We start from the raw sequence: 13750 nt of genomic DNA on the forward strand, positions 1-13750 counted from the left end.
TTATCATGTGAACCTACTCCATACAGGAATCTATGTATTCTGAATTAATAAAAATAATGTAGAATCACAATGAAACCCATTTAAAATAATATTTGTATAAGATTTTCGTGATTTTTTATATATTTATTTGTTTTTTGAATATAGAATCCTATGTTAATTTAGTTACACATATAATTCCTTATTCATTTATATCTACTTCAAATTCAAATGTTTAAAAATGAGATATGGTTTTAAATAATATTTTAAAAATTATTTTACTACTGAGTTCATTCATCAGAACGTGTGATTGCAGTTTAATCAAAACGAACGTAAGCATATACTGTTCAAACGATTTTGATTTAGCATAACCTAGGCTTGGGCTTGTCAAGAAGCGCCCTGGAAAACCTTTGCAAAAAATTAGATGACCCCAAAATCACAAAAAAATGTAACATAGTCTCATGTATAGGTGCAAATAACTGGAAACAGAGATTCTTCATAGAGAATAATTTTGGACTCGATCCAAGCAAATCTTCAACGATAAGCGGACCACTTAAGTCAAGTAAGAGGGATAGTAATAAGAAAATTTCAGGAAATGATCTCTGGGAACACAGTGTCCAGGATGGATATAACTTGCTCCTGGACTCTGAAATACCAAACTTTGAAAATGAACTAAAAAGCACCGTAAATAATAACTCAATAGTTAACCTGTCAGCACTTTCAAAGTGTATCTTAATTTACCTTAACGAAGATAATTTCGACCACAACAACGGAGAAATAACATTGAACCAAAATGTAAAGATATTCCTTCAAAAATTGTCAAAAAGGCTGGATTTAGAACTAGGAAGGAACGAAAAGAACGTAAAAGATATATACATAGTTCTGCCTGACTTTAAATCCTTCCAAAAAAAGGTAATTAATCACGTTTTCACTTTCAAATTAGACGAAGATTAACAAATCGCAAATTAAATCACTAGAAACTGATTTGAAAGAATACTTCCCTAAAATGAAAATTTATGTTAAACACTTTGATACTGAATTTAGCGTAGCAAAGTATTTTCAAACACCCTCAAACCTAAATCTTAAAGGTATGTTTGTCTTAAATATTTTGAAATAGACGTCGTCGATGTCATAAAATCGTTTACCAGACCAAATAATTCCACCCAAATGTTAGTAGACTACGTAAGAACGAACTGTTTTGAGAATTTCACGGTATTTTCTATCAATGCTTAAATTGATTCAGAAATTTGTGGACGACTCACTAGAAAAGGCTTTAAAAGGAGAAAAATTAGATAAATTCGCAACTAGATATCATTCGCAGCTATTCGACTCTAAGATTTCATTCTACACACTTGTAATGGATCAATTGGTGAGAAGAAGATTATTATTAGTTTTTAGGGCAGAAATGTTTCAACGGATTTAACGGACCTAATTAATTCACATAACGCTAAACTGTGTTTGGACAGGTTTGAAGTAGTTTTACAAACCTTTTTAGTCTGGTAAAGAACTTGGAGTATGAAATCAAAAAGGAATTTGCAAAATATTTCTCTGAACACAGAAAAAATCTGGATATCAAAATAGTAGTTGATCAGGTTTGAAGAAGAAATTTAAACACTTTTTAGTTCATACATAAATATAAAACACAACTGAAAAACTTAATTCCATTCATGTCCGAAAGAGAATCGATGTCAACAGTCAGAGACTCAGTATCGCACCTGGAAGAGTATATGTATCATATGAACGAACTGTACACAGAATTTCCAAACAAACACGATTCGGTATTCAAATTTTAGTTAAAAGCTGTATAGGAAAATGACCTGAAGAAATCAGTCAAGAGCCTAAAGGACAAGATTAAATTTAATCCAAGATTTCATGGAGTCATTCAACTAGTTGGGTTGTTCAGAGATAGAGGACTAGGAAACAAACAAGGATTCTTGAATTATAATTACCCACCTTTCCTATTGACATTCGGGTATTTTTATTATTTTTATGTTTCAACAGATATTCCAATGATCGTGAAATATTTGATGATGGATCTGGCACGGGAGTTATGTCATCTCCATTCAAGTTTCAACCAATATTACACTTAAAAATAAAATTGTAAATTAATATACAAGATATTCAATTTCTGGGAGGTATAATTTTACCATCTTGGAAATTTACCTAAGATAAAGTTAATTAGAAAAACGAACGCTTCCATGAACAAGTTCCATTTTACCAACTCTGGAAACAGCCTCCCTTGCAGTCAATTTCCTAGGCCAAAATGCACAACACTTATTCTCCTAAACTATTTTAACAATAACTAAACTAACTATATCTCTTTTCTGATCAACTGAAAACCACTTGAAAGATTGCCTTGAGTCGCAGTTGCCCTTGTAATTCATCCCCCTAAAATCTATGCTTACTCTACTTCATACCAGCAAGTACCGTCATCGGTTAGAGTCCACCCTGATTTAATTATTATATTACTAATTTTACCAGATGGGCATTCGAAAGAATAATCTCTTTCATAGGAAATGTCACCGCAGCTGTTGAATTTTATGTCATAACAACGAACCTTCCGTGCTCCTTAGCATCCTCAGACTCTTCTTTTCTGATTTTGTCATCGATTTTCTTTAGTGCTTCATCATCAATACTAACGAGCATGTATTTTAAAGGCGTACCTTTTTATTTTATCTATCTAAAAATGATATGAAATGATAAAATTTTACGAACCACTTGTGACTGGGTAGGAACCGATTCACTTGCAACCTTCAATTTGGAGGCTATGTCTGAAATTTAAATAGTGATAGAATCTGTTAAAGAGTTAACTGTACCTTTGAACAAGTCCGCCTGTGCTTCTAAATACAAATATTATCATTTTGAAAAAATGTATATAGTATAGTTACACACCAAATTTGGATTTATTTAGACAAAAACTGTAATGAATATAGTTAAATGTGAGGATTGCAAGAGATAAATGCCAGATATTTGTAACAAATGCTCTGTCTTTCATGTAAAATAATAATACTATGAAAATACAACATCAGTTTAATCAACGTTATGATATTCAAAATCAACACACATTTGATTCATAGTTGATATTTAAATATTAGATTGTATATTTATTTAATTAAAAATAAAATGGATTAATTTTAAAGGAACATTTAATAATTTTCAAGATAACAACAATAGAATTTTATGTGGTAAAAAATAGTATATTATTATGAAATAATTTATTTTAATATTAATGAATTTTGTTTATTTAATTTTTTATTAAATTTTGCTATTTTATTGAATGAAAGTTACCATACCAGAGGAAGTTAAAAAACAAATACCCGCTGGATGTAAAATAGATTTAAAAACATATTTAATAATTGAATATGTAGCAAAAGCAGTTTATCAGGTATTATTTTCAGTTTTTTAATCTTTTAACAGGAAGGTAGTTCTTTTGAATTCAGATTAAAGATACATTTATTGAACGATAAACTTCCATTCCTCGATACCAACCATGAATTACATAAAATTTACAAATTTTTGGTCAATAATCCAAGTTATTACCTTTATAACAATGATAAACAAGCCGTTCCTTCTTTATTGCACGAATTGTATGATCATATTTTCCTAGATGATAAAGATAACCTTGATAAAAGAATAAAACCCGATGAAAATGTAATTGAAGGATACTCCGATTCTGATTAATCAAATTAAGATTTAATATAATTAAGTAGCCAGAGATTATCTATGTAATAGGAATAAATTAAAAATTAAATTATTAAACATTAAACATTAACATTAAACAAACAAAAGGTGTAGAAAATAAAAGGGCTATGCAAACATTGCAGCAGCTATGGCTGCTCCCTTTCCTGAACCATCATCGGATGACAATAAAACTACATTTCCAACAAGATCAGGTCTAGTTACATTATCGATATAGTACTGTAATTTATTCCTGTACCATTCATTTTTAACATAAAGTGATCCATCAATGGCAACAGTTGTCTTAGATGTGACATAAGCCTTAGCTTTTCTGGCTGTAGCACAAATGGAAGCTGCTGCAAATCCAGCAGAACGTCCGAATGCAGCCTCAGAAATCTTTCTGAGAGCTATCAAGGATTTCTTTGGTAATTCAACATCCCATGCTCTCATGGCAACCTGTCTGGATAAACTTAAATCATCAGAATTGTCATTCAAAATCTCACTGGCGTCCACAGAAGTAAATGTACCAACCTCCCACATTTTTGGAGGAGCTTGTTCTCTAAGATATAAGATCATAAACCTCCTAATGATTTCACCAAGATATGCTCCGGCAACCAGCTTCTCAAGTTTACCACGACCACGATTCGAGGTATAAAAATCAATTTCAAAGTCGACAGGATTTAATGGAAGCTCAGTGTCGAAATTTCCACATTCGATGTTGATAACTCTTCCTACATATCCGAACCTTCTGAACTCATCTTCCTCATAACAGATATTAAAACCAGTTCCCAAAATAACACCAACTCTGCATGGAGGATAATCTTTGGGTTTCTGGTAAGCACAAGATAACAAGGTTCCTACTGTGTCATTGAGAACAATGGAAACTTCAGCATTGATATTATTTCTCTTAAATGCTTCATTCATCAATAATCCAACATCCTTGCCTTCAACCTGATCATTCGTAGCCCTACCAGTTTCGAAATCTTTGGTCCAATCCAAAAGAATGGCATTACATGGTGATAACATAGTGCAAGGAAAGGAAAATGTGAATCCAACCTTGTGTGGTACAGATGGATTAGGATCAACACCTGATTCCCTCATGACATGTTCAATCTTCTTTGCAAAATGGTCGAAAAGTTCAGTTGCTGTAGCTTTTTGATCAAGGAGACCCTTGGGTCCAAGGGCACTAGAATAACGTAAACTGAAAGTAGATTGATTACGTTCCATCTTCCCATCACCGTCAATCACAATCCTTACAGCTCTGAAATTTGAACCTCCGAAATCCAAAGCAAAATATGAACCCTTCTCCTTACCAGTGGGAATATTAGGAATAAATGAGTCCAACATTTTGAATGAACACTCATTTGGAAGCCACAGGCTTCTGTGCCTTCTGTGAGCTTTTAAACCATGCATCAACTCAGAATAAAAGTTGTGAGAAACATCTTTTAAATCATTTAGTGAAACAGTAAGCTGGTCCACAATTTGATTCAATCTATCCTCAGGGTTACTGCTCAATGTTTCCTGTGATGTTTGTTCTGAGTGGTAAAATTCAGGATGATCTATTATGTATGATGTTATGTATGACATCCTTTTGGACGTTAACAGATGCGATTTCAACTTCGAAACAATTGTTGTCTACTCAATATTTAGTGGTGGGGATTCAACTCTAATTAAATAATCGTTATTTCTATAAATTATTCAATAGATATGTTTTTTATATATTTGATATTTTAAAAAAATTCTCGGTTATGTATTATATATCGTTTTTGTGCATCTAGAGTGACTTACATCACACGTTAGTTATATATACATTTATTTATTTACGATTCTTCAATAATTCTTTATATTCCACAATTTATATACATTATTGTGATAAATTCTCCCTTTTTTTAGTTCAATATCGTTTAATATGTGATGGAATATACAAATTATACCACACAATTTGAAGGTTTTTACGATTCCATTCAGAATTATAATTTTTATAATATTAAATTGTAACAATACTGAACATATTAATAAATGGAAGTGTTAGAATAATTTATTCAGTGGATGTCTCCAGATGAAGCTGATTCAATTTTTCGTTGAGCTCTTTCTTTTTCATAAATTTTCGGTACCTTGCAGTATACCATTTCGGGTGTGCTCTCCTACCTAATCTGTGGTTTCCTCTTGTGTATAAAATCTCAGATATTGGTAAATTCCTAATTAGTGAAGCGCCCTCATTGACGTGTGGAAACGGATTCGTAGATGACTGGTGATGGTGAGTAATAGTCCTCCAAGAGTCAGATTCCTTAATCAAATGCTCTAGTTTTTTAAACCTAATGAAAATTTTAAGAAAGTAAAAACATACCTTCCCTCAGTTTTTGTAATATCCAAATTTATTTTGGGTAAGGAAGAATCGTTCTCAAGATTAATTATTTTTGATATATGCTGCGATGAAAATGTGTGTTCTGGAGATGAATTAGTTCCAATAAACAGATTGTTTCTTGAGTTTGTGGGATGTAATACATTATATATATAGTTGCGAATTCTGTCAGAATTTGCCATTAAAGAGGGTTTGAAATAGCGATATTCATTTTTATCATACATTCTAGAAATAAATTCGTGTCCTAAAATAAATTTATTTTTTATTTAGTGATTACGGGGTGTGGGCCATGCAGATCGCACATCTTTACCGTAAACATTATGAGAAGGAAGCATTTCGGATGCAGAAATAGTTCCGTTTTTCCATTTTAGTAAATTTAAATAGTTTGAAATTATGGGTTGCTTGATAGGTCCCCAACTAGGCCTGAATATTTCATTTGTACAATGATGGTATAAACCACGTTTCCTTCTCCTGCCAAAAAAATTTAAGGAAACACCACTGATAGGAAATAGAAGACCTTTATGGCCTCCGCGGGTCATGAAAAATAAATAAGTATAATAAATGTGTAGATAAATTGTAGGGTTTCAGGTTAAATTATAATTAAGCAAACATTGCAGCAGCTATGGCTGCTCCCTTTCCTGAACCATCATCGGATGACAATAAAACTACATTTCCAACAAGATCAGGTCTAGTTACATTATCGATATAGTACTGTAATTTATTCCTGTACCATTCATTTTTAACATAAAGTGATCCATCAATGGCAACAGTTGTCTTAGATGTGACATAAGCCTTAGCTTTTCTGGCTGTAGCACAAATGGAAGCTGCTGCAAATCCAGCAGAACGTCCGAATGCAGCCTCAGAAATCTTTCTGAGAGCTATCAAGGATTTCTTTGGTAATTCAACATCCCATGCTCTCATGGCAACCTGTCTGGATAAACTTAAATCATCAGAATTGTCATTCAAAATCTCACTGGCGTCCACAGAAGTAAATGTACCAACCTCCCACATTTTTGGAGGAGCTTGTTCTCTAAGATATAAGATCATAAACCTCCTAATGATTTCACCAAGATATGCTCCGGCAACCAGCTTCTCAAGTTTACCACGACCACGATTCGAGGTATAAAAATCAATTTCAAAGTCGACAGGATTTAATGGAAGCTCAGTGTCGAAATTTCCACATTCGATGTTGATAACTCTTCCTACATATCCGAACCTTCTGAACTCATCTTCCTCATAACAGATATTAAAACCAGTTCCCAAAATAACACCAACTCTGCATGGAGGATAATCTTTGGGTTTCTGGTAAGCACAAGATAACAAGGTTCCTACTGTGTCATTGAGAACAATGGAAACTTCAGCATTGATATTATTTCTCTTAAATGCTTCATTCATCAATAATCCAACATCCTTGCCTTCAACCTGATCATTCGTAGCCCTACCAGTTTCGAAATCTTTGGTCCAATCCAAAAGAATGGCATTACATGGTGATAACATAGTGCAAGGAAAGGAAAATGTGAATCCAACCTTGTGTGGTACAGATGGATTAGGATCAACACCTGATTCCCTCATGACATGTTCAATCTTCTTTGCAAAATGGTCGAAAAGTTCAGTTGCTGTAGCTTTTTGATCAAGGAGACCCTTGGGTCCAAGGGCACTAGAATAACGTAAACTGAAAGTAGATTGATTACGTTCCATCTTCCCATCACCGTCAATCACAATCCTTACAGCTCTGAAATTTGAACCTCCGAAATCCAAAGCAAAATATGAACCCTTCTCCTTACCAGTGGGAATATTAGGAATAAATGAGTCCAACATTTTGAATGAACACTCATTTGGAAGCCACAAATTTCTGTGCCTTCTGTGAGCTTTTAAACCATGCATTAACTCAGAATAAAAGTTGTGAGAAACATCTTTTAAATCATTTAGTGAAACAGTAAGCAGATCTACGATCTGTTGTAATCTAACTTCGGGATCTGGTACCAATGATTTGGGAATTGCTGAATCTCCCCTGTAAATTTCAACAGCTTCCCTAATTAGCGTGCTAACCGATGACATTTTGATGTGATTGTGTTATGAATTGTCAATTTTTTTTGTAAACCTAAAAAATATATCAGATTCCATCAAAATTTGTTAGATTTATTTCAAATTTTTTGTGATATTTCTAGAATCTGTTTAATTTGTATAAGAAACTAGTAGATCAACAAAATATTATAGTAAATAAAAGGATTAGTGATATAGTATTCTAAAGTATGCCAATTTTAGCTATATAAATGAAAAATAATTATTTATTTACCTTTAATTAAGCTCTTTGATTAAATAGTAAAGTTTAAGTAAATTATGATTAATCAATAAAATATGTTGTACCACATAAATAAGTACACATCTTGAAATGAATCACATAGGGTTACAAATGACGTAGTAATCTTAGATTTACGTTTTGGTCGAATTAAAGCTTTTTCTCCTAATATTTTTTATTAAATTTGATAAAACATTCAGATCTATGAATGATTTTATCCGAGGAGAATTCAAGTTCGATACAAAAACCGTAGAAGTTGAAAAATATAAAAAGAATCCCAATGTAACATTTAGGATTCCTGTTCCACTAGGAAATTTAGATTTAAATCAGGGTTTGAATTTAAATAAATAATTAACTATATTTTATAGAATCGCAACCTGAATCGCTCCCATACAAACCGCCAGACTCCTTATTTTCACAAAATCAACACTCAGTTAATGTTAGAATACCATTTAAAAACCTTATAGAAAGGAAAATTCCTGATATTGAAAAGTTATTCCAGGTTCGAATGTCATTACAGGATGTAGATGGTGACTTGAAATTAATCGCCTCAGGTGAAAAAGCAGAACCATCAATAAACGAGATCATAGATATTTGCAGAAAGAGTAATGTGTACAACTTCTATTTGTGTTTCCCAGTTAGAGGAGATCAGTTTCATAAAAGTTTCTCAGAATTCCAAAAATCAGTAAAGAATAAATTAGGTTCTTTTTAATCAATTTATCCAGTTTTAGGCGGTAACGTTACATTTGAAAAACGCCCACATGTTACCTTGGCCCTAGTCAACCTTGTAACCGACTCAGATATATATAACGTTGTAAGAGCATTGCAAATCACCTCCCTAACAATTACATCCGTCCTTAAACAACAATCGCAAAATGATCATAACCAGTATTACGTCGACTTAGAAGGACTTGATTTTATAAAATATAAAGGAAAGTTTGCCAAGAGAAGTGTCCTTTTTACAAATGTTGTCATGAGTGAAGCTCTAAGTGATATAGCGACAGAGTTCCAAAATACCCTCAACAAAACAGTTAACGGATTCATGGACAAACCGAAAAAAAGGAAAATTAACAAATCCAACAGAATATCTAACCTAACGGAATCTCAACTGGCGCCTAAAGGGATTTACTTATCCCGTGGTGGAACCATTGAAATATCTTTTACGGATGTTCCTCTGGTGGACCCGAATTATATGAAAACTAACCCCAATAAACAAACACAGGGTGAAGAAACCTCTACTTCTGAATCTAATGAACCAGAAACTCAGGAACAAGAACTAGAAATGGAAATGGAAAAAAAGGAAAGCGAAAGCGATGAAGAAGAAAACTATGAATACGACACTTCAGTAAAAAACAAGTTCCATGTAACACTAATGAGACACCAACATGTCAATATATTATCCAACCTTAAATTCTCAACCAAAACACAAGTGGTATGCGCCGAACTTAGACCGAGGAGAGGAGAAACTTGCAACTTTAACTCTTACAATTCAGGAGAACTAGCTTCATTCGTGGGAACCAGTTATGATAACGAGGAAAATGAAGATAACGCAACAAGAATATGTAGTGCTAGGCCGTCAAATATTCCAAATGATCACCTAGTTGATATGGATCCTGAAAATAACAACAAGGCTGAAAGATTTCTATTTTGGATATAAACCAAAATATAATATTTTAATTACAATTTTGTTACATTTTTTATAGTATAACACAGAGGAGCGGGCAAATCGCTCTTTTTTGAAGGAAAATTCTCTTCATCATACCAGTCGACCTCAACACTCTCTGATCCATTCAATAAATTACTCGCGGTGGACCAGCTGAAACGGACAATGTCAGGGAAGCCAAAGATTTTGTCCATGTTCTTCGTCAGAAAGTCCTTGGTGTAAGGATCTGTATCTTTTAATAAACCTTTAAACTAACCACCAGGGTATCCAGAACCTATATTTTCAACCTCAAAGTCAAATTTCCACGTTTTTATTATGTTATCCCTTATTACTTTAGCAACAATTGAAGCAGCACTAACTGTGGGATATATAGAATCCGCTTTCTCCCGAACCTAAGATTCAATAATTAATAAATAAATATACAGAGAATTGTATCTTTGGAAACATCTTGGAGAGTTTAGATTCATATTTGTTAACTGTGCCAACTGCATCTATGTAAACCTGAGATAATTTTACTATTCAATATCAATTTACTTCTTTTAGATTATAACCATGAGATAGAACATGACGAATAATCGATATTGCAGTATCGTGAGATATCTCGTTCAGATTATATTTTTCTCTAATCAATTATTAAATTACTAAAAAGGGTACCTTTGAAGCATTTTATAGCTAATATACTGTGGAGTTATCACCTCGGCAACAACTCCAAATGGATGATCAGGATCGTTTAGCTGGTAAAATTTATTCTCCCTCATGGACTCAGATAACTTTTTAGAATCTGATAAATGAATTCAAACACATTGAAACAAACCATCAACTTTTATCTTATTTTTGAGTATAGAATTACAATTGTCGCCTTTTGTGCAAAAAAAACCTCCATAAACCATTGGACCCAGAACAGGGCCTCTTCCAGCCTCGTCGATCCCTAAAGAAAATTGATGGTACAACAAATTACCCAAAATAACATAATCAGATTTCGAAATGTTTCCAAAACGATGTAGTCTGAAACATTTTAAGTGATTTTCACCTTCCATTAAAATTTTAATTCATAACTGATGTGTAAAGCAAAATCTTTAAACCAAGAAGCAAAATAGAATCCATGAGTTTTATATTAAAGATTAATCTAAAAATATATAGAATCTTATAATTTTAACGTAATTAACAGTTTTTTCAAAAAAAATAAATAGATTCCCCATCCTTCCTCATTGATGTCGTATAAATAAGATGTGTGTATATATTTAAAACTTATATAGTAAATAGAAAGAATTTTTAAATATGTACATATAATTTATTTAATCATATAAAATATTCTAATGTATTTTGAGTCTTAGCCTTGCCAATAAACGAGTATAAACCTAATTGATGATTTAAAATGACAGGTGTTATCAAAGATGAAAAAAAGAAGAAGAAATTCAAGGTGGTTTATACCAAATCAGAAGGCTCTGATGATGATTCCTCAAAAATAATTGAAAATGATAATCCTCTGGAGTTTGATAATCTGATAGGTGATATAGAAGACTACCTCAAAGGTTCCATTGAGTCTCAAAACACACAAAACGGTTCTCTGCCTCCAGTTTTGAAGTTTAACAAAAATTGGACTTTATCGGTGACTGAATTATCCTCACAGCTTTGGTGCGAAAAGCAACTTGAGTTAACATTATTGACAGGCCGCAAAAGGGTTACAGAAGAGATGTTAAAAGGTATTGAACGACATGAAGAACTGGAATTGGAAGACCATGATATTGTAGAAGTGGAAGTTGGGACTAACGAGGACAATTTGGGAATAAGAATGTTAAACTCAATCAACCTAATAGAGCAACTTATGTCAGAAGGTAAATGCAGGGAACTGTGGGTCTTCTGGAACTTAGGTAGTTATACATTCTGCGGGATCATTGATCAACTGACAATAACTAAAGATAGGTCGACAAAGGAGAAAAAGGTAGTAATATCAGATACCAAAACAAGAAAGAGTAAGAAGCCGCCTTCAGTCCAACAGGTACAGGGTGCATCACTTCAAGTCCAGGTTTGTTATTAAAATTATTCATTAATAGGTTTACTGTATTATGTTGGAAGATACAAAGAAAGGAGTGGTAAATTTTGAAAAGTTATATGACTCGTTCAACTGTGATAAGTATGCAGAATTTACCACTCCAGAATTGGTAAAGGAAAAATGCCTCTATGAATTGGAAAAGAAATATTTAAAAGCATTCCAAAAACTCCCCAAAATTTCAAGCGAAATGAACCTGGAGTATGAATACGAAGGAGAGATTTTCTCGAATTCCGTAATAAATTTAAACAGAGATAACGCTGTAATGACAGTAGGTTACCTTTGCAACTTCTGGGATGGATCGAGAGAAGCCGATTACGTTGGTGTAAGTTGTTGATGTCAACTAATAAGCGTCATAGAAAAATGAAGCATGGAAGTGTAAAATGTGTGAATTCAAAGATGAATGCCCTGTTTCCCCTCTAGTTTCATATAATGATTAATAGAATCTTTTGTTAACCCAAAATTCCCCAAAATCAGTGTGTTCTCAACTTTACTCTCAATTAAATCAAAATTTTGTAACCATAAGTTAATAATTAAAGTTTTTAAGGATTTTCGTGTATTTTAGTAGTTTATAACACTTAAAAATAGAGATTGAATCCCCCATTTTATCGTCAATTATAATATCGTAATTCATAGTATATATGAATTTTTAATAGATTGTATTATAGTAAATATAAATTTTTAATAGATTTTATTATAGTATGTATTATTTAAATTTTAAGAAAAATGTTACGTAAAACCTTAAGACAGAGAAGAGAGTATTTATTCCTCAAATCCAGAGAAAATAAGGATAAATATTCACTAAAGAAGGCCAGAGAGTTAAATGAAGCCTTAAAAAATAATAAACCTATTCCTACAGAGTTAAGGAACCAAAGTGGAGTCGTTCAGCCCTCATTGAATCTACTTGATTCCAAAAGAAGAGAAGAATACAATCATGCGGATAACGAATACGCTTTTTGCGGTAAGTTCCAATATTTTACAAAAATATAGGATATAAGGACCCGAAAGTTCTTATAACCACGTCAAGGAATCCATCCAGCAGACTAACGCAGTTCGCAAAGGAGTTTTGCTTGATAATCCCAAATTCAGAACGCCTGAATAGAGGTTCATATATTTTAAAAGATTTGGTCGAATTTTGTAGATCGAAAGATGTCTCAGATATGGTTCTGATCTATGAAACAAGAGGTATTTTGAAAATAAGAAATTCTTTGTAGGTAAGCCCAAGTCAATGATCATAACTCATCTTCCACATGGGCCAACAGCTTATTTTCAACTCTCAGACGTGGTTCTGAGACACGATCTGACTGAAAAACTACCGACGATGTCCCAAGTAGGTTTAAAATACGTAATTTGTTATTTAGGCATACCCGCATCTAATGTTCCATAACTTCACAAGCCCGCTCGGCGAAAGGTTGAAAGATATCATAAGGTACATGTTCCCGCCTGCAAATACAAACGAGACTAGAATAATGTCGTTTGTCAACGAAAAGGATAAAATCGTATTTCGCCACCATGTTTGGACGGAAAAAAAGATTGGAGCTGAAGATAAAAAGATTTCCTTGAAGGAAATAGGACCAAGATTTGTATTAAAGCCATTTAAAATAGAACTTGGAACAGTAGACATGCGTGACCTTGAAACTGAGTGGGTCTTAAGACCCTATTTTAATACTCACAAACCAGTCCTAGCCTGATAATGTAACTAAAATAAACAATATATAGTAT

The 13750-nt window shown here is 32.9% G+C and overlaps 12 protein-coding genes across 12 annotated transcripts, besides 1 other annotated feature; 7 read left to right on the forward strand and 5 right to left on the reverse strand.

Annotated features, from left to right (window-relative positions):
• Window positions 1-224: 224 nt before the first annotated feature.
• On the forward strand, window positions 225-930 carry TA19825 (uncharacterized protein; the record flags this gene model as incomplete). The annotated part of the gene is made up of 2 exons (XM_949563.1): window positions 225-308; window positions 343-930. The coding sequence occupies 2 exons, from the start codon at window positions 225-227 to the stop codon at window positions 928-930; spliced, it is 672 nt and encodes a 223-aa protein (XP_954656.1).
• A 271-nt stretch (window positions 931-1201) lies between these two features.
• Window positions 1202-1399, forward strand: TA19824 (uncharacterized protein; the record flags this gene model as incomplete). The annotated part of the gene is made up of 1 exon (XM_949564.1): window positions 1202-1399. The coding sequence occupies one exon, from the start codon at window positions 1202-1204 to the stop codon at window positions 1397-1399; it is 198 nt and encodes a 65-aa protein (XP_954657.1).
• Window positions 1400-1643: 244 nt separating this feature from the next.
• TA19823 (uncharacterized protein) lies at window positions 1644-2066 on the forward strand (the record flags this gene model as incomplete). Its single annotated transcript, XM_949565.1, has 2 exons — window positions 1644-1754; window positions 1785-2066. 2 exons carry the CDS (start codon window positions 1644-1646, stop codon window positions 2064-2066), a joined length of 393 nt encoding a protein of 130 aa, XP_954658.1.
• An 84-nt stretch (window positions 2067-2150) lies between these two features.
• On the reverse strand, window positions 2151-2971 carry TA19820 (uncharacterized protein; the record flags this gene model as incomplete). Its single annotated transcript, XM_949566.1, is given in 7 exon segments — window positions 2151-2258; window positions 2274-2364; window positions 2382-2504; window positions 2534-2639; window positions 2688-2747; window positions 2793-2816; window positions 2869-2971. The coding sequence occupies 7 exon segments, from the start codon at window positions 2969-2971 to the stop codon at window positions 2151-2153; spliced, it is 615 nt and encodes a 204-aa protein (XP_954659.1).
• Window positions 2891-2959: a sequence feature (1 probable transmembrane helix predicted for TA19820 by TMHMM2.0 at aa 5-27).
• Window positions 2972-3253: 282 nt separating the features above from the next.
• On the forward strand, window positions 3254-3657 carry TA19815 (uncharacterized protein; the record flags this gene model as incomplete). Its single annotated transcript, XM_949567.1, has 3 exons — window positions 3254-3302; window positions 3345-3361; window positions 3394-3657. 3 exons carry the CDS (start codon window positions 3254-3256, stop codon window positions 3655-3657), a joined length of 330 nt encoding a protein of 109 aa, XP_954660.1.
• Window positions 3658-3783: 126 nt separating this feature from the next.
• TA19810 (glucokinase, putative) lies at window positions 3784-5241 on the reverse strand (the record flags this gene model as incomplete). Its single annotated transcript, XM_949568.1, has 1 exon — window positions 3784-5241. The coding sequence occupies one exon, from the start codon at window positions 5239-5241 to the stop codon at window positions 3784-3786; it is 1458 nt and encodes a 485-aa protein (XP_954661.1).
• Window positions 5242-5692: 451 nt separating this feature from the next.
• TA19805 (uncharacterized protein) lies at window positions 5693-6555 on the reverse strand (the record flags this gene model as incomplete). The annotated part of the gene is made up of 3 exons (XM_949569.1): window positions 5693-5969; window positions 6002-6260; window positions 6294-6555. 3 exons carry the CDS (start codon window positions 6553-6555, stop codon window positions 5693-5695), a joined length of 798 nt encoding a protein of 265 aa, XP_954662.1.
• A 61-nt stretch (window positions 6556-6616) lies between these two features.
• Window positions 6617-8074, reverse strand: TA19800 (hexokinase 1, putative; the record flags this gene model as incomplete). Its single annotated transcript, XM_949570.1, has 1 exon — window positions 6617-8074. One exon carries the CDS (start codon window positions 8072-8074, stop codon window positions 6617-6619), a length of 1458 nt encoding a protein of 485 aa, XP_954663.1.
• Window positions 8075-8519: 445 nt separating this feature from the next.
• TA19795 (uncharacterized protein) lies at window positions 8520-9972 on the forward strand (the record flags this gene model as incomplete). Its single annotated transcript, XM_949571.1, has 3 exons — window positions 8520-8646; window positions 8684-9016; window positions 9047-9972. 3 exons carry the CDS (start codon window positions 8520-8522, stop codon window positions 9970-9972), a joined length of 1386 nt encoding a protein of 461 aa, XP_954664.1.
• A 20-nt stretch (window positions 9973-9992) lies between these two features.
• On the reverse strand, window positions 9993-11015 carry TA19790 (ribonuclease h1 large subunit, putative; the record flags this gene model as incomplete). Its single annotated transcript, XM_949572.1, has 7 exons — window positions 9993-10204; window positions 10235-10370; window positions 10402-10479; window positions 10513-10600; window positions 10633-10759; window positions 10793-10906; window positions 10937-11015. 7 exons carry the CDS (start codon window positions 11013-11015, stop codon window positions 9993-9995), a joined length of 834 nt encoding a protein of 277 aa, XP_954665.1.
• A 338-nt stretch (window positions 11016-11353) lies between these two features.
• Window positions 11354-12365, forward strand: TA19785 (uncharacterized protein; the record flags this gene model as incomplete). Its single annotated transcript, XM_949573.1, has 2 exons — window positions 11354-12004; window positions 12033-12365. The coding sequence occupies 2 exons, from the start codon at window positions 11354-11356 to the stop codon at window positions 12363-12365; spliced, it is 984 nt and encodes a 327-aa protein (XP_954666.1).
• A 389-nt stretch (window positions 12366-12754) lies between these two features.
• On the forward strand, window positions 12755-13719 carry TA19780 (u3 small nucleolar ribonucleoprotein, putative; the record flags this gene model as incomplete). Its single annotated transcript, XM_949574.1, has 4 exons — window positions 12755-12989; window positions 13019-13213; window positions 13243-13358; window positions 13390-13719. 4 exons carry the CDS (start codon window positions 12755-12757, stop codon window positions 13717-13719), a joined length of 876 nt encoding a protein of 291 aa, XP_954667.1.
• Between the last annotated feature and the right edge of the window lie 31 nt (window positions 13720-13750).

The sequence above is a fragment of the Theileria annulata genome, chromosome 1, assembly GCF_000003225.4.
Source record: "Theileria annulata chromosome 1, complete sequence, *** SEQUENCING IN PROGRESS ***".
Classification (NCBI taxonomy): Eukaryota; Apicomplexa; class Aconoidasida; order Piroplasmida; family Theileriidae; genus Theileria; species Theileria annulata.